The sequence below is a fragment of the Mauremys mutica genome, chromosome 1 (assembly GCF_020497125.1).
Source record: "Mauremys mutica isolate MM-2020 ecotype Southern chromosome 1, ASM2049712v1, whole genome shotgun sequence".
NCBI classification, from domain to species: domain Eukaryota; kingdom Metazoa; phylum Chordata; order Testudines; family Geoemydidae; genus Mauremys; species Mauremys mutica.
In genome coordinates this window covers 98199985-98219524 of record NC_059072.1, presented here as the reverse complement: position 1 = coordinate 98219524, position 19540 = coordinate 98199985, and the positions used below count along the sequence as shown (strand labels likewise).

The 19540-nt window shown below is 44.2% G+C and overlaps 2 protein-coding genes across 10 annotated transcripts in view; one reads left to right on the top strand and one right to left on the bottom strand.

Moving 5' to 3' along the window:
* The window catches only part of SYN3 (synapsin III), a 332551-nt gene that overhangs the window by 108151 nt on the left and 204860 nt on the right, over positions 1 to 19540 (bottom strand). The gene's annotated exons all lie outside the window — the stretch shown is intronic.
* The window catches only part of TIMP3 (TIMP metallopeptidase inhibitor 3), a 49564-nt gene continuing 36486 nt past the window's right edge, over positions 6463 to 19540 (top strand). The window contains exon 1 of the mRNA XM_044987081.1: positions 6463 to 6834. Within this exon, the coding sequence (XP_044843016.1) occupies positions 6711 to 6834 (124 nt within the window). The 5' untranslated portion in view covers positions 6463 to 6710. The remainder of the gene's footprint in view (positions 6835 to 19540) is intronic.

Sequence of the window (19540 nt, the reverse complement as noted above, 5' to 3'; positions counted from 1 at the left end):
AGAGAACATGAAACAATGGGTGTTACCATACACACTATAAGGAGAGTGATCAGTTAAGGTGAGCTATTAACAGTAGGAGAGAAAAAGAATGGTTTGTAGTGGTAATGAAAATGGCCCATTTCCAGCAATTGACAAGGAGATGTAAAGAACTAGGTGGGGGAGGAATAAGCATGGGGAAATAGTTGTACTTTGTGTAATGGCCCATCCACTCCCAGTCTTTATTCAAACCTAGTTTGATGGTGTCCAATTTGTAAATTAATTCCAACTCAGCAGTCTCTCGTTGGAGTCTGTTTTTGAAGTTTTTTTGTTGTAATATTGAGACTTTTAGGTCTGTAATCGAGTGGCCAGGGAGGTTGAAGTGTTCTCCGACTGGTTTTTGAATAATTCTTGACATCTGATTTGTGTCCATTTATTTTTTTACGTAGAGACTGTCCAGTTTGGCCAATATACATAGCAGAGTGGCATTGCTGGCACATGATGGCATATATCACATTGGTAGATGTGCAGGTGAACAAGCCCCTGATGACGTGGCTGATGTGATTAGGTCCTATGATGGTATCCACTGAAAGTGGACAGAGTTGGCAACGGGCTTTGTTGCAAGGATAGGTTCCTGGGTTAGTGTTTTTGTTGTGTGGTGTGTGGTTGCTGGTGAGTATTTGCTTCAGGTTTGAGGGTTGTCTGTGAGAGTGATGGATCGTCCTTCAGGATAGGTTGTAGATCCTTGATGATGCGCTGGAGAGGTTTTAGTTGGAGGCTGAAGGTGATGGCTAGTTGCGTTCTGTTACTTTCTTTGTTGGGCCTGTCCTGTAGTAGGTGACTTCTGGGTACTCTTCTGGTTCTGTCAATCTGTTTCTTCACTTCAGCAGGTGGGTATTGTAGTTGTAAGAACGCTTGATAGAGATCTTGTAGGTGTTTGTCTCTGTCTGAGGGGTTGGAGCAAATGTGATTGTAACATAGAGCTTGGCTGTAGACAATGGATCGAGTGGTGTGGTCTGGATGAAAGCTGGATGAAAGGTAAGTATAGCGGTCAGTAGGTTTCCGGTATAGGGTGGTGTTTATGTGGGCATCATTTATTAGTACTGTAGTGTCCAGGAAGTGGACTCTGAAACCAGTCTGATTTGAGGATCCCCTAACTACTAAGAGGTTGATTTCTTATCCTAAAATCCCTTTTGTGTAATGTTGCTGGTGCCATATGGCAGCTGTGTTCCACAGCAGAATGGGTGTTCCCCATACACACAATCTGTTAAGCACTTTAGGATCCCTTGGAATTAAATGTGCTATAAAAATATTTGAGGTGATTATTGTGCTATAGTTTATCTGTAATCTGAAGTTTGGGAATGGGGGTGTAGTCTCACCTGCATTTGACTTGCAGACAGGAAGGTGGCATGATTCCTTATAACCTCAGAGAATTAGATCAAATAAAATTTGTACGAGGGGCGGGGGACCAAAGATGTAGCTTTTAAAGAAACCACAAAGCAACTATTTAGTGATTAAGCATAACATATAAAGTTCACTGGCATAAGAAAGCAATTAATGGAGGCATTTTTCTCAACCTTTCTTCATACAAATAAATCATAGCTAACATGCACAAACAATACTGAACAAAAGTGTCTTCCCAAAGAACAGCTTATAAAAATACAGAGGACCAGATCCTTGATAAAGAAACATATAATAACAGAATCCCTCTTGTTAATCTAGGACTGTTCATGTGTGGTTTCCTATTCCATGGCACAGCGTGAGACGGTAGGGCAAGAGACACCCTGCAATCTAACAGACTCAAAAGTGGCACCAGCCAGGACAGAAAGGTATTTACTCTCTGCCATCCTCAGTATGAAGGCAGCCTGGTGTAAAAATGACCATCTGGAGTTTTCAATGACTGAGGGCCAGATGCTAAATTGGTGTAAATCAGAGCAGCTCCACTGACTATAAGGAGACTTATTAAAGCAAGGGAGGGAAACTTATTTTTGCCAGTAGTTAACAATTTAAAATGCGACTGGCATGACTCCATGTTAATGGACTGAGTTGACTTTCTGTGGAGAAGTTAGAATTTGTAAAAAAGATGTACAGTGCTTTAAGTTAACCTATCGTTCATGGAAGTGGCCGGGCTGACTAACTTGCAGACAGGAGTCTATTGACTGCAGTGGGTCTCTTCGGCTTTATGCCAGTTGTGGGTCTGACCCTGGGTGCTCCTTGATTAGCTGGAGCAGTTCTGGCACTGCTTTGCACTTAATTTTGGTACTTTTAACCAGCACAGTTCCCCTAGTTTCATGAAACGTCTTTTTGTACTAATTACATTCAGAAGTTTTTGTCAGTTCAGACGCAGTTTTCTTGCAGTACCTAGGCCCCATAAAATTTCACTTTCAGAGGTAGACAAAAAGGAGGAGAATACCATTTCCATTACTTTACAGTAGTAGCTTACATTTACATAGCACCCTTTGTCCTGAAGGAGAATCCCAGAGTGATTTACACCCTGTGTACGGGGGCTACTTCAACCACAGATGGAACACCTCAAACATTCCCTGCCTGGTGTCAGTATGCAACAGGATTTGAAGAGGGGGAAGAGAAGAGTAACGTATCCAATTAAATCATAGTGGGAACTCATGGAAGCAGAAAGTAGTTATTGTTGCTGGAATTTAACCAGGACATAAGGGTTAACCACCCTACTCTGGCAAAAAGCACCATGGATTATTTGGTTATCACAAGTGGTCTGAACCCCTGCTTCACTCCACACTGAAACAAAACCCAACCTATATCTTGCAGCGCAGTGCCCCCTAGCACAATGTTGAGACATTAACTCAGGACTGACTCGCAAGAAAGGACGCCACGTACTGAGTCACCAACACCTACAGATGTTACATGGGTTATCCTTGGAATTTTCACACCAAGTATTGACCTAGCACAGTCATACTTAGCTTGTGGGATCCTAGCACAAAGTAGATCAAAGTATTTTTGAAAATGGTCACAAAAGGCTTAACGTTTTCTTCAAGAAGAAGAGTTGAATACTGTTTTTTCCTCCTTTAGTTTTCCCTCCAAAAGACATTGTGGCCCAGAGGCTAGGGCATTAGATGGGGAACCAGATCTAGGTTGTAATCCCAGCTCTGCCCTGCTGCATGACCTTCAGCAAATCACTTCACCTCTCTGTGCCACAGTTTCCCCATAATAACAACAGTAGAAAGCTCTTATACAGCTCTTCTCATCAGTAGCATTACTCCAATATTACTGGTGGGGAAACTGAAGCACAGAGATGGGCCATGACTTGCCCAAAGTCACCCAACAGACCCGTGGCAGAGCTGGAACTAGAACCTAGGTCTCCCGAGCCCTTTGAGGTCTGCAACTGAAAAGCATCCTATGTGAGCTATGTATTATTGTTACTATTGTTCAGCATTCAGTACAGGGAGAAATATAGAAAAACCAATACAGCACAATAGAAAATCCACCTCTTTGACAAAGAATGCATTGGAGACAAACAGTGCCAAAAGCTCAGCTGTACCCTAAATGACCAAATACAGCTATCATTAGTCCAACAACTATTCATACATGAGTCCAGGAGGTTCAGATTGAAGTAGGGTAGCACAGTGAGGCAGTGGCCTTATTTTGTACATAACTACCAGAACACACACTCACAGTCAGGAGAAGATGACCAGCCAGGGCAACTGAAAGCAATCTGTGTCCCTTTTCATCTTGAAAAGTAATTGCAGGTTACTTCTCCAGGTTACACTGGAAAAAATGAACTAGCAGCTGTATTGGTAACTTTAACAATACTAGTCAGGACCCATCTAAAACATAAGCGACTGTTTGGAGCCCCAAGCATTTAGGAGCCTCTTGTAATGTCAGGAACTCCTGGCCTGATCCCCATTTCAGAACCAGAGGGGGAAGGAACTCAGGGGTTTGTTCCTCTGCCCCTTTCAGTTTCTTCTGAGTATGTCTTTTGTCTGAGTATAATACAAAACTCTTAGCATGTAACATCTTCACAGCATTTTACAAACTTCAACTCATTAACTCTCATAACACCTTAGTGAGGTAGGGAAGCATTACTATCCCCATTTTAGAGATGAGAAAACCGACTCAGAGAATGACCTGGTCAAAGTGACAGAGGGAGTCAGTGGGATCAAAATTTGGGAGTTTGTGGGCCAAATGCTCTCATTTTTAGAATATCCTTCCTCTCTCAAATATTGTGTTGTGGTGCTGTTTGCTGATTGGTCAGTTGTATCATGATGCTGGTGATGTCAGTTTCAGACCCATACTTTTCAATAGTGAAAAAAGTGCAGGGCAAGATTCTGATCTTATTAATATGGGTTTACACCAGAGTATCTCTGATGATTTCAATTGAGCTATTCCTGATTTACACCAGTAAAACTGAAATCAGAGTCTAGTCCCAGGGATTTAGATTGTCTCATATGCACTCAACTACAGATTCCAAATACCCAACATATTTTTGCCTGGGGTTTCTCAGGTTGCAAAGATAGGCCACAAAACTATGTACAGTAGACATTAAAGTGATCTGCTTCAGAGAACTGTCTCTCACTCTCATGTACTTATAGTTATATATGTACATTGTGGGAGCACCACACAGTTTTTAATGTATTTAACCACACAACTCCCCTATGAGGTAGAGAAGTGCTATCATCCTCATTTTACAGATGAGGACCTGAGGCACACAGAGAGAAAGAGTATGTTTACATTGGAAAAAAAAAACCCCAACCCTCCCACCCCCCAGCTCTGAAGCTCAGAGCCTGGGTCTACAGATTCAGGCTTGTGGGGCTCACACCACAGTGGTAAATATAGCCATGTATATGTTCCTGCACGGGCTGGAGCTCAGGCTCTGAAACCCGAATTTGTAGACCCAGACTCTGAGACTCACTGCTGTGGCTTTTTTCTTTTTGCAGTGTAGACGTACCCTAAGTGGTCACACTGGTCACAGGTGGCACAGCTTGAACCCAGATCTCCCAAGTCCCAAACTAGCACTACCTTAACCTCCAGACAATCCTTCCTCTCTAATATAACCATCCATATTGTAGTGGTCTAATAGTAATACTCAAAACAAAGTCTATCCTTCCAAGGGACTGAGTTCTTAATTTGTTTTCTATAGGCTGTACAATTAAAAACAAGGTACAGTAGGCAATCTTTTACCCAGATGTAACTGAACTGTACATTTGAAGATTTAGCCTACTGTTTAGAAACTTAGGACAGCTGGTCTCTGGACTTTAATACTGGCATAATGTACAACTAGAAATGCTTAAGGCTTATAAACCCCATGGAAAATACTCTGATATTAAGTGCAGTGGTTTGATACTTTCATTAATCACTTCTCCGCCCCTTTGCAGGATAATAAGGCCTCTGTATTGTGCATCTGGCAATCTTCCTTCCTCAAAGACCAGCTCTACTGTAACAGTTACATGTCTGCATCTGAGAGAAATGTACAGTTCCAAACAGGGATAAGGGAAACCAAACCAAACAGGACTTCACTATACATTGCACTAAAACATCACTGCTAAACTATACAGCAAGATTAAGAGTTGGGAGTGCCTGGGTACATATGACAGTTTTTTTCCCCCAGCTCAGTTTTAACAATTTGCTTTATCACCCCTTGCTGCTTGGGAGTCTTGTGGGGAAGGGTTTGGATAGGATTAAAAAACACAAACATCAAATCCTGGTTTATAGCCCAAATAGGACTTACCCTCCATTTTTTCTTCCAACCCCATTCCATTGCACACCAAGGAAGAAAAAGAAGCACTAGTATGTTAGTTTCTTGCTGTGATATATTTCCTTTTAAAAAAAGCATTCATATTCTACAACCTCCAGTTTAAAATTAGCTCCCACTCAGATGAGCTATTTTCCAGGAAAGTAATTAAAGATGAAAAAAAAAACCATCTGCACTTTGAATTGATCTTCCCATATTGGATTCTGCCACCGAAATATGTGTTCGAGTGTGAGGCACATTGTCAAAACTTGTGTAAATGCTCATAGCTCCATCACTGAAGTAATGACGAAGCTATGGCAGTTTGCAGCAGCTGGGGATCTGCTCTGCGCTGTGTTCCTACTTGCACGCCCTGTGATCCGAGAATAACGCAACCTGTTTGCAACAGCATCTGCCTCCAGCATCATGCGGCGGGATGGGAAAGCAGAGCGGCGGCCCTGAACAAGGAACTTTTGGTTGGGCTTTGAAACAGGTAGCAACCCTTATTACCCCCTTTCCTCCATCTGTCCCTCTCTCTGCTCCAGACGGGCCCAGGCGGCAGGCAACAAGCCGCTTTGCTGTGATCCCTCTCCCAGCCCCACCACACTCCCACAGCCACATTATTCCCTATAAGGCACTGAATCCCTCGCTCCAAGCCGCCCCCCCCCCGCTCGTCCCTAGCCGCTCCCCCTTTGCCAGGGAGATGAGGTAATGCGGGGCTGCGATTGGTCGGGGCGGGGGCGCACCCCACGAGCCCGAGAGGGCGCTATCCAGGCTATAACTGCAGCCGCCAGCCTCGGGGAGCAGCAAAGGCGCCGAGAGCTTCGAACTCCGCGTGCAGGAGGAGCCCGGGCAAAGCTGCCGCCCAGCCGCGCTTCCCAGCAGCCACTGCACTGAGAGGGGGGCAGCGCAAGGAGAAGAGGCTCAAAGACCGGGTAAAGAGAAGCCTAAAAAAGACCCCCCCACACACACACAAGCCAGCCCTCCCCTCCTAAGTGGAGAGCAGCGTCGGGCCAGCAGCTGCACCAGCATCATGTCTGTGTGGCTTAGCTTCCTCCTCGTGCTCCTCTGCAGCTGGAGCCTGAGCGACTTGGTGGCGGAGGCTTGTACCTGCCTCCCCATCCACCCCCAGGATGCTTTCTGCAACTCCGACATTGGTGAGTGTCCCCTTCCGTCCCTAGCCCGCGCCTGGCACCTCCGCCCGCTGCTAACCTCCTCCACGGTCCCAGCCTCGGGGAGGAACGAATGCCGCCCCCCCCCCCCGGAGGGAGATGCACCTTGTGGTTCCGCAGATGCATGGTCGTGTTGCGGGGGGAGAGAGAGGCTACGGTCTGGCGAGCGTGCGGTTGGCGAGCAACGTTTCCCGCTTGCAGCGATGTCAGAGGGCTTTGCAAGGGAGAGAAGTTTAAATGGTCCCCCCCCCCCATTGCACGCAGAGGAAGGTGGCACTTTTCTTCCACACTGATATTATATTCCCTGACATCTAGAAAGTTCTCTGTGGGGGGCTGGGAAGGAGGAGGGACTCTTTTGCTAAAACTTTGAAAAGTAACCAGCATACGAAATATGGAAAACCATATTTAGGCTTAATCAGACCCATTTATGAGAAGTTGGAGGGCTAGAGAACTACTTCCAAATTACAGCTCCCTCCTTGTCTTTCTCCCCCACTTCCAAAAAACAATTAAGGCTCTATCATTACAGTTTTAAGTAATCAAGTTAAAATGGGGGCAGGATAAAAGTTGTGAAAGATGACCTGAACCTATATAGCTTTTTGGAGTTGCCTTATGTATCTCTATTTTTTAAGTTATTTTTTTTCCCTTAAGGAACAATGGAGAATGGGAGTTGTTTTAAAAATTTAAACTCTGCGCAGCAGCTTTTCCAAGACTGCCACCTCTCCAAGAAAAACAAGCTTTGCAGACTTTCTAGAAATCAGTAATTGTAAAAGTGACAGGTTTCCTGACACAGACAAAAACAAAATTGAAGGTGTGGGCAGCCAAAATTTCCTTCATGACCTGCTGCCAAGCAAATAATACTACTTAACAACAATAAAAGTCAGGACAAATTCTCACAAGCTAGGGAACTGCCCTTGGCAACTTGGAATGATGTAATTCACACCAATTAGTGGCAACAGAAGGCATGGGCTCTGTACAGTCATAACCCTTCATAAAAGTTAGGGAGGTATGTAACAAGTTTCCCAAGGATTTTCCACAATATGCTCTGATCCTTGCAGGGTTTTGTGTGTGTGTGTGTGTGTGTTTTCTGACATAAAATAAGTTGAAATAGTGTGACACTGGGGCCAGGAAAACTACAATATATAGGATTTAAAAAAAAAACTTTGAAAGCAAAACCACATTTCCATTAGGACCTTCTTAATGTTCTCCTGCTCCAATCTTTGGCATGTGAGTGGTATTCATAAATGAGGGGTGGGGGGAATAACTGGGTGGCTCAAGGGAATGGATAATGGAGACTCACTCTAGTTACCTGGTTTGCATATGGCCCAAGCTGATATTAAATGACCAAATATGGTTGCTGTTTGATGCTGTCCCATGGCCTACTGTATAATAAATGAGTGAGTGGTCTCTGTCTAGTTCCTAGTATACAGATGTTTGCATAATAATGGGCACAAGCTGTCAGCCTAGGTGTCAGTCTTTGCAGAGAGGGGAAGGGTTGAATAGACATGGTGACTGAAGTCCTACTCTTGTCCCTAGAGGTTGTCTCTGTAGCTCAGGGTTGAGAGATACACAAGTGGTTTGGGGAAGCTTGCGTTGCGGATACCAGTACTGTGACTCCTCTGTAGACAGACTGAGAAAGCAGACTGCAAAGCAGTCAACTTGGCAGCTTCTATGAAAAATAAATTAAATAGGGGCAAAAATATACTAACTTTTCAGTGCAATGTTGACTTGATTCACTAACATGGAATCTCATCAGTAGCATTTTAAATTAGCTGAACCTGATGACAAAAAGTTTCCCTCTCTTGTCTTAATAACCCTCCTCTATAAAAACCTGCAGAGATGCCTAGTTATTTGTGTCTAGTTTCTATAAGGCATTTGCCTCTGAAAGCCAAGAAAAACATTACATACATGTTCAAAGGCCTGGGAAAGGTAAAATTTGCTTTAGACCTGATAGCCTGGAAAACATTATGAAAAGTTTTATAGCCGAGGATCCTTCTAGGAAGCCATACTTTTGAAAGTTCACTTGAAGATTTTTATTGTTGACACTTTCTTTACTTTGCACTAGCAGTAAGTGTGTCAGCTGAGAGGCAGCTGCCAAGGAGATTTTTGCCTTTTCTGAAAACAATGGTGTTTGAGAAGCCAATGTGCCTGCATCTATTGCTGGAGCTTCCACATGTGCCTTTCATATGCTGAAATCTGTGAGAATTCAGTCATCTGCTACTCCCTTTTAATGCTTTGACTAAGGAATTAAATACACCTTGTTAATTACGCTTTCTGATAACTTACATCTTCTCTAGAAACACAAGACATTAAAAGTAGGACAAGCAGTGAAGCCCTGTGTAGCATCCCTTCCAGAATAGCCCTGTACCGTTCACATTGTTTGCAAGATTTCTCTGATTGGTGGATTTCTGACTGAGTTCAATGTCAAGGTGCTGATCTCATTTTATTCTTGAGTGACCTGCTGTTATTTGTTATGGCTCATAATTTTTGCCTTGCCTTGGTCTGAGATATCAAGTGTGAGTATAACTGGGGTTGTGCTCTTGGGGCTTGTAAGGGGGTGCATAATACAAAGGGGGAGGAAGCAAAAGGGAAAGAGAGTTCCCCCATATTGTGAAGTTACTATGGACTGATCTTAATGAAACATGTCATTTCTGTGATTGGACTGAAAAAGTGGAGCTAGGTCTATGAAGCTTCAAACTCTCCCTTAAAGCAGTATCCCTGCCTGGCTGTCTTCCGCCAGCATTGCCATTCTTTTCATGAGCCAAAAGAACAAGAGTTATATCCAGACTCCTGGCCACTGAGGAGTTAACTGTCTCCATGGAAACTGATGGCAGTGTACTAGTGCAGTGTTTAGACAGACTAAACTACATGCCGGGTTATAAAATACATTGTGGGGAAGAAAGAGACTTGGCAGCACGTTTTTATCGGCTCTTGAGACTCCTGACAAAATACCGGCTCCAAAGGGAGGAATCAGTGCAGTAAGGGCTGGGAATCAAGACAGGGCTGGAAGAACAGAGCTGTTAAAACCCCTCCGACAAGAATGCAAGATATTAACATGCTAGGTGACAACCTGGCAAGTGTTTGTTACCTTCCAAAAACATGCCAGCACAGTGTGGCTTCTGAAGGCGCAGAAAGCTTCTGCTTTGGAAATGTAATGCAAGTGCCTGTTGTTGGAATTCAGTGGGTAGGTGTAGCAGGGTGCTGGTGCAAAAGCACCTAATTTGTCCCTGCCCAGTCAGCTCCAATCAGGGGAAGCAGATTGGGGCTGATGGAAAAGGCTTGATGCCGGCCTGAGGATTGGCAACACCTGCTAGCCGGACAAGCCAAGGGCTATAAAGGCTGGGAGAGAGCCAGAAGGTGAGGGGCAGCCAGAGAGAAGTCAGTCAAGGAGGGAACTGATAGCCTCTTAGCTGAAGGCTGACTCTGCCTGTAAAAGAGGTTCAATAATCCTGTAAAGCTTGTAAATAGACGGACACTGGTGGTGGGATAACTGTAGGTAAATAAAGACACAGGCATTGCACATCCCTGAAGCCTCTCAGAGCCTTATTGGGGCAGCAAGCAGGCCCCAGGAAGAGGGGTGGGTTGTGAACCCTGTTACAGTAGGGCTTAGGGGACCATCTTTCATTTAGTCGGTCCTGCCCTAATGGGGGATATGGCACTAGAGTTTCATTTTGAATTACCTTGGGCTCAGCTCTGTGGCAGAGTTCCAACCCTGAAATCTCTGCAGCCCTTTAAGCAACTTTTCAGAAACAGATGCTCAAGCAAACCCAGTGAGAAGTCAGTTTTTTAAACAGACAGATTCTTCCAATACCAAAGCAGAGGTGGTGGTTTCGGGAGGAAGCCTAGACTCTATACGCAGTCATACTTTTGAAAAACAGTTCTGCTAACCAGGAGACCTGGCTGTCACTTGTGGCCTCTGCACTCCCCCTGGACGTGCCAGAGTGACAAATAGAGTCACAGTAAGTGGAGGGGTGCTTGTGTCTTGTTGCCCAAATTAGGGGGGGACAAGGCAGAATCTCTGAGGTTGATCCACAGCCAAACTGGTGCTTTAACTCTTGGGTTTTTTTTCTTTTTAACTGAATTGTGACTTCCTATATAAGAGCCAGCGTGGATAGTCTAGGGTTGGCCAAGTGGCAAACTCAGTGCAAACTGTTAAGGTTTGATAAAGAAACTTTGCCTCCTTTGCTTTCCAAGAATGTGAATTTTTTATTAGTTATTTTTGTTGCTGGGCCTTTGGAGGGAACAAAGACCACAGGCGCTTTGTCCTCTTTTTGTCAAAGCTGTGACAATTCCAGCTGGATGTGGCTGACACGAAAGGGGCTTGTTTGTACTCTTCTTTCTGCAGGAGCAGCAGGAACTTTTCAGATTGGCTGCTGAATGTTGCATTCCTGCAGATTTGGAAAGAACCAAAAAAAGAACTACTTTTTTGTTGTATTTGTGGTGTTGGTTATTTAGAGCCCAATAATGCAGGAGTTGAGCGCATTTAGCATTTTGTAGAATCTGGCCTGGAATATGTCACTCCTCCAAATGGCTTTGTTCCAAAAATGTGATGGAAATTATTGTCCCCAAGAAGTGATGCAGAACATTCAATAATGCAATTCTGAAGGGTTTCCTTAGTATCTGGTAACTACTGCACATGCTTACTCCAGATTTCCTGCAGGAAGTAACCCCACAAAGACCTCTGCACCACCAGAGAGCCAGATGTTCTAGCCCACAGTCCCAATGTTCCTTACTTTAAGCAGAAATTTCTTCCTTTCAGTATTTCCCAGCTGCTCTTGAGAACCCTCCACCTGGCAGTTGTTTCTGGGAACAAAATAGGGAGGCAAGAGTGTAATTATGTACATCAATGTGCTGTGCTAAGAGAAAACACTTGCCTTTCACTTTGCAAACTTTTTCATCTACCAACATAGGGGTGTATGTGTACTTTAAGTTCAGCAAATCTGGCTATTTCCATCAATAGTTTTCTGCAGCACAAAAAAATAAGGGAATTGTTGTTTAATAAGAAAAAATCTATTAGTGTGCTTGATACTTTGCAAGACACAAAGACAGTCCCTGACATGAAGAGTCTTCTACGTAATGCTCCTGGATCAAATAATGTGGAGCCATGCAAGAGTGCAGAATCTTCCTGAAGTCAACAAGACTCCACATGAGTACAAGAGTCCGTGCTAGCAGATCCTGATGCAAGATCAGAAGACGGGATGCACGAAGATGCACAGTGGATGGAGTAAGTTGGTGGGGAGGTTAACTCCTTTCTTGTTGGCATCATGGAATGATCTTGAGAGCAAAATTCTTAAGCAAATCTTTATTTTTGCACTGCATAAAATCTTTTGCCATTTTTCTCTCCTATGAAATTTGCCTTGGATGCTTGTGGAGATTACACACACACACACACACACTTGAAATGAAAACCTAAATGTTGTTTGTGTCTGTTTCACACTGTACTTTTCCCCCTCCCCTTTCCACCCCCCTATGGTACTTTGATGTAGATCGATCCAGCATGTTTCTTTCGGGAAAGCAGCCTTGTTAGTCTGTGGAGGAGGTGTTGTCATTAAATGAAACTTCAACAGTATGCTTTCCAAAAATTCTTAAAGGCCAGTAAACCCGCGAGGAGACCTTTCCACAGGTTGGTTTTAGATAGCAAGCAGGGACATGCACATGATGCCTTCCAGCTTGCAACCCAACTGAGCTCTGAGGTGTGATGTCAGTCCTCTAACGGCAGGAGAATACGTTGAAGTTTACTTTTAATGACATGAGTTCCTGCTTAGACTGAAGAGGCATCTTTCTTGTATGTGCTGCATATCGCTCCAGGGTCCAATTCTCTTCTTCCATGCCATATTGTAAATGGGGAGTACCTCTGCTGATGTCAGTGGAGTGGATCAATTTTATCCTGGGGTAAGTCACAGGAGAATCAGGCCTTCATGCTGAAATCAGTGAAGTAGAAACCGCTGTTCTCAAACTTAAGACCTATTGTAGCTCATCTAAAACTCTGTATGCTATCTTGTAACTAACCAGTTCAGCTACAATGGATTCTTCTTATGACACTAAACCAATCCACCTACTAGCTGATTGTGGCCTGTGTGCCAGCAGTGGTACATGTCACTGTATATATCTCTGTAGTACATATGCCACAATATTAAAAAAAAATAAAAACATGAAGCTATTTTCTCTCCCTGTGCATTGGCAGCAGAGTTGATCAAAGCAGCAGAATAAACTTGGACCTGCTGCAGGTCTCCTTATTCTCTATTCAAGGGGTGGCCAACCTGAGCCTGAGACGAAGCCAGAATTTACCAATGTACATTGCCAAAGAGCCACAGTAATACGTCAGCACCCCCCCATCAGCTCCCAGCACTTCCCACCCACTGATCAACACCTCCCCCCTATCTCCCTGCACCTCTGGATCAGCTGTTTCAGGGCGCGCAGGAGGCTCGGGGGGGGGAGGAGCGAGGGCACAGCAGGTTCAGGGGAGAGGGTGGGGTTTGTGGCAGAGCCAAGGGTTGAGCAGTGAGCACCCTCGGCACATTAGAAAGTTGGCATCTGTAGCTCCAGTCCCGGAGTTGGTGTCTATACAAGGAGCCACATATTAACTTCTGAGGAGCAGCATGTGGCTCCAGAGCCATAGGTTGGCCACCCCTGTTGTTTACTCATTAGGCTTTGCTGGTATAGTTAAAGTGAGCGACACTGGTCATTTTTAGATTTGCACTTTAAGTGCAGGGCTTATTAGTAACAGTGAGAGAAATAAAGTCTTGATATAGCTTGGCTCTGTCTGACATTGGTGCACTCTTCCATTTGAACAGGAGTACTTGTGGCACCTTAAAGACTAACAAATTCTGCAGCTCACGAAAGCTCATGCTAAAATAAATTTGTTAGTCTTTAAGGTGCCACAAGTACTCCTGTTCTTTTTGCGGATACAGACTAACACGGCTGCTACTCTGAAATCTTCCATTTGAGAGAGTTTAAAAAAAGTGTACTGTGGTGGTAGGAAGTAGCTGTGCTGAGTCAGAGATGTATTGCTCTAGGCAGTTACTAAAGAGCGTACATTTCAATGAGGGATTCAAAGGCACTTCTAAAACCTTCAATGGAGCTAGTCCGTTTTTCCATCTATTAATCAAAGTGCTTGCAGTTCCCATTCAAGACGGGTGAAACAATTAATGAACAAAAACAACCAATCTGTAGACAGAGCATTTTATCAAATAGTTTGCACATGCAAAAAATCAGTGCAGACTCATTGGCTTTTGCCAGTTCTGGTTTAGAAACATATTCTACTCTGGAAATGAGTGGCTACCAGTAAAATATCTAGGTTAAAAAATACGAGTTATATCTTAAACACTGGGGCTGGATTTATTGCTGTGGTGATGCTGAACTCAGCAGAGGGGCCTGGATGGAGAAAGAAGGTAGCTTTGTGTCTTCCTTATGCGGGGGTTCCCAGAGGGACAGTTTAGGAATATCTAAGGTGTAGGAGTGCTTGGCCATACCCACCCACCGTCCCACGAATGCCCCCTGCAGCAGAGCTCCCTCAAGGGGCAGTGTAGGACTGACAACACCTGCTACGCTCCTGCCAGGCTCTCCTCTTATAATCAGGAGAATCCCCCAGCGGACAGATCCAGCTATTTTATGACCACTTTATGTTGGCATAAAATGGCCACTGGGAAGTGATGAATTTGTCCCACCGTTAGCATCTGGGAGGTATTTCTAAAACTGAAATAGCCACATAATTTTGAGGTGCAGAGCAATAGCCACAAAGAGTGGGCCTATAGTTCAACATGTAGAATAATATGATCAGTCTCAAATTTGGGGGAGGGGAAGTTGGCAATACCTGTGGCCACATACAGACCCAGACTCATGCACTGTAGGTAAGTGCTGTTCTTAAATGTCTGACTTAAGGAGCACACAAAAAGCATCAGAGTGGCCCCTGCTGACTCAGCTGCAGCTGTTAACTTGCCAACAGAAAAGTGGGCCAGATTCTATTCATAGCCTAGAGTTAAACTGGATTCACACCGGTTTAAGTGAGAGCAGAATTTGGCCCACTCTACTGAGACCTGTGCTGACTTCATCCATTTTGCTGGTGCACAGAAAAAAGGGAGTATGTAAAAGGCAGCCACAGTGACTTCTGCTCCTTGGAACTCTTGGGACAAATTCAGATCTCATGAAATCAGGTGCAACAAAATTGACTTAAGTGGAGTTTCACCCTCTTATGCCAGGTCTGAATTTGGTCCAGAAGGTGGGGTTGACATGTTTGTCCTCTGGAGGAGAGATGAAAGCAATAAAAACAGGGTTGGGCCAACTTAATGACTGCTGTAAGCAGCTGCAGTGCCATTCACGTCAGTGATGTTGTGCCAGCTTGTATCAGAGATGGATTTCACTTATGTTTTGAGGTTTCTAAGAGGAATGTCACAAACACTGGAGAGTGTTTAAAATTGTTATTAAAAGCCATTAACTTTCCCTGTAAAGTGAAGTGGCTCCCTTGAGCTCCCAGAGTGAAGATTTAGTGCACTAACTGACAGTGTCTAATAACATAAAAATGCAAGTAGTTTTACACAACCCTGATGATTTTATTTATTCAGTATTTCTGCCAGCCAGAAGAGATTCCTGGACACTCTTGGAAATGAGAGAGAAGTCTCTTGAGTTCTGTGCTGGTAAAATAAATGTTGATCACGAATAATCCAAATTCCTGGTGGTGTTTACACAGGACCTTTTTCAAAGGGCAACTTCACCCCTTGGAAAAAGTGTGCAGACAGTTAAATGAAAATTAAATAGCACCGAGAAGCTGATGCAAATATTATCAGCTAAACCCAGCAAAGATCTGGATTAATACACACTGCATATTGGACTTGATTTTACTTTTTCAAGTCCTTGTCTGCATGAGAGAGCTCAATCAATTATAATGCCCCTCAGGCAACTGGAATGCACCTTGCATCTATGGACACAAGTGCTTCAGTTGAGTGATAGGGAAGCTATAATCAATTGAAATCACCCTGGTAAGTTGAAGGGGAAAAGCCTCTATTGCCTACATGCCAGTGTGGATGCAACATGCTGCCACAGTCCATACATGTAACTCTAACACCAATCATCTTTGGCATTGTCGGGGGGAACACAACAGGGCGAAAAGATTATATTCTCAGCAGGCAGTCCACAGCTGGCTTAGGAGCTGCAAAATGGGAGCAGTAGGGAGCATTTCAGAGGGGACCAGGGCTGTGAGTGAATTTCTGGGGAGGGATACTGTGGCAGGAGGGATTTCTGGGGCTAGATACATTGCTGAAGAAGGCCTGTTGGGACTACATAAGAAGGTTCATCAGCTGTGAGAGAAGACAGCCACCCCACCAGAACTGGTACCCCACTAGGCAGCCCTAGTGTGGATGCAAGGTCAAATCTTTCACTGATTCAGGGTGGGTAATATGGACGAACTCAATAGGTGGTGGGCTGACCAGTGCAAAACAATTCATTGCTATACCACAGATTGATCTCTCTGGTGCAGACAAAGACTAAGTGGTAAGCTGGCAGGCTTGCCTGTACAGAGGCACATTTTGATCCCTTTGCCCCTGCTATGCCCATTGGGGGTAAGAGAGAGGGCTGGATCTCTATCTAGATCCTATGTATCTGCCTCACATCTCTTCATAACTGGCAGTCTCTCTCAGTTTAGGACTTGGAGTAGCAGGGCTCTGTGTGGCCCGAGATTGCACAGTGCCTACCTCTATTATCATATTTGGGTTCTAGCCAGTGCTATCCTTCCATCTCTTTGAGCATTAAGTTCTTCCGAATAATCCTTTAAGAAATGCTGGGGGAGGGAAAGAACTTAATTTTGTTTTTCCAGCTGGATCATCCCATTTGAAAATAGTACTGACTGAATGGTAGGTGCACTGGACTGAAAGAACTAACATGCCGTTTAAAAGTATTCAAGGGATAAAACATTGCAGCCAGGAAATACTGGAATGAGTGCAACAAGTAGAAATCTCCTTGCCCAGCAGGCTCCTGGGTGTGGATCCTGGTCAAAAATGTTAATTCTAGATAATGTTAATTGCTTTTCTTTAATAACCAGTTCACTGTAAAGCAATCTGTGAAGGGGTCTCCCATTACTCCTTTAATTCTTATTAGTCCTTAAGAACATAAGAATGGCCATACTGGGTCAGACCAAAGGTTCATCTAGCCCAGTGTCCTGTCTTCTAACAGTGGCTAATGCCAGATGCTTCAGAGGGAATGAATAGAATAGGGCAATTATTGAGTTATCCATCCCCTGTCTTCCACAACCAGCTTCTAGCAGTCAGAGGCTAGGGACACCCAGAACATGAGGTTGCATCCTTGACCATCTTGGCTAATAACCATTGATGGACCTATCCTCCATGAACTTCTCTAATTCTTTTTTGAACCCACTTGTACTTTTGGCCTTCACAACATCTCCTGCAACGTTGGAGTTTTGTGTGAAGAACTTCCTTTTGTTTGTTTTCAATCTGCTACCTATTAATTTTATTGGGTAACCCCTGGTTCTTGTGTTATGTGGAAGAATAAATAACACTTCCCTATTCACTTTTTCCACATCATTCATGATTTTATAGATCTCTATCATATCCCCCCATCATCTCTTTTCCAAGGTGAAAAGTTCCAGTCTTTTTAATCTCTGCTCATACAGAAGCTGTTCCATACCCTTAATCATGTTTGTTGCCCTTCTTGGCACCTTTTCCAATTTGAATATATGTTTTTTGAGATGTGGGGAACCAGATCTGCACACGTTATTCCAGGTGTGGGCATACCACGGATTTATATAGTGGCATTATGATATTTACTGTTTTACTATCTATCCCTTTTCTAATGGATCCTAACATTCTGTTTGCTTTTTTGACTGCTGCTGCACATTGAGCAGATGTTTTCAGAGAACTATCCACAGTGACTCCAAGATCTCTTTCTTGAGTGGTAACAGCTAATTTAGATCCTATCATTTGATATATATAGTTGGGATTATGTTTTCTGATGTGCATTACTTTGCATTTATCAACATTGAATTTCATCTGTCATTTTTGTTACCCAGTTTTGTGAGATCCCTTTGCAACTCTTCGCAGTCTGATTTGGACTGCGAAGAGTTACGTGCATTGTAACTGTCTTGAGTGAGATAGTAAGGAGTTTGAAACCAGATTATTTTGGGGAGAAAAAAGAGACCAGGGTGCCCCGCCCCCTCCTTTCAAATTTTCCCTTTTTTATTCTTTCCTCCCCACCACTGAAAAGCCCAATTTTCTAATGCCTTGTACAGTCGCAAGTAGCATTTTACACTCCCTTTGCGCAGGTGTAAATTACCACAACAAGGTGCAACTGCACAAAGGTACTATGTTGTTATATCCCTTTCTCTGGCTATGCCAAAAAACCCTGCAGTATCATAGGACAGAAGGGTGTCTCCTTTCCCCAAGTGCCTCAGGGTTCTGCTGGCTCGGAGTGAAGGACCTGAACTCTGACTCCCACACATTGCCCTATGGTTTGACTGCTGGGACAGCCACATCTGTTTCTCTTTACCAGTTCATTCCCTGCTATTGGATGTAGTTGTAGTGTTGCCTGCTGGGGAGAGGCTGCTGGCATTATCTATGTTAATTCTGAATAAATGAGCACTGGAGCAGCTGTTCTGAAATCAAATACAATCCCCCATGCACAATGAATGACATGAGCTTTGGAAACTAACAAGAATCCCACCCCATTGATGTAGATTTAATCTTTGGGCTTGTCTAACTTGCTGGGTCTGGTGTAACTAGCATAGTTTTCCCTTTACTTAGCAGATTTCAGTGATAGCGTATAAACGGTTAAAACAGCAGGGAGAAGCAGACTGGCCTGTGGCAGGACGGGAAAACCATGGGATGGGGGGAAAAAAACTTACACCTGACTTTGAAAGAGAGGAAGTGACTGGGGTTTTGAAAGACAGCAGGTAGAGGGCTAGAGAGCCAGCGGATATCTGGGTTAAACCAACCATTTCCTGTGACATTTCTCCTTAACTTTACCTTCCCCCCAAGGAATGAATTCCAGGCAGGTGGTGTGGCTTAGCCCTTTATACCCTTTCCAAGCTCCCATCCCAATTTCCTACTTCCTGCCTCCTCTTCTGACACTGCTATAAATACCCTCTCTCCGTGCCAGAGGCCTGGAGATATGCACATTTCAGATTAAAGGGGACTAAGTCGACAGGATAAAACAGCCTCTAGGCCAGGTCTTGTGAACCGTGAGGTCATTGGGTCCCCGGCTTTAAATTTCCATGCAGAAGGTGACAGAATGGAGAGAATTCTATGAGACTGACGTGGCCTCTCTATTCATTGTACGTGCCTTTGGACCTGTTCCTGGGTAAACAACTCTCTTGAATAAATGAGTAATAACAAAGAGCATGCCTTGTGGCTTTGGCTGAAAGCTGGTTAAACCACATGGGGGTGGGGGAAGGCAGGGGGCTCAGGAAGAAAGGAGAAAGGATAGTCAAGGGTCACGCTGCCTGGAAAAGTACAAGAGCTGTGGTAATGATAACTTTTAATTGGGGTAGTGAAGAAAAGCAGCCCAAGGGAAGAGGAAATAAGTAGGTGGTCCCTTAGGGCTGCAGTTTGGGCAAAAGGTCTCCAGAGCTGTGCTTGTAATATTGACCTTGTCTGAGGGGATCAAGAGCAGAGGGAGCCCTGGTAAGTGAGATGGGAACAGAGCTGCAGCCAGTGTAAGGTCTGATGTGATAAGCAGGTGCTCTGCTTGG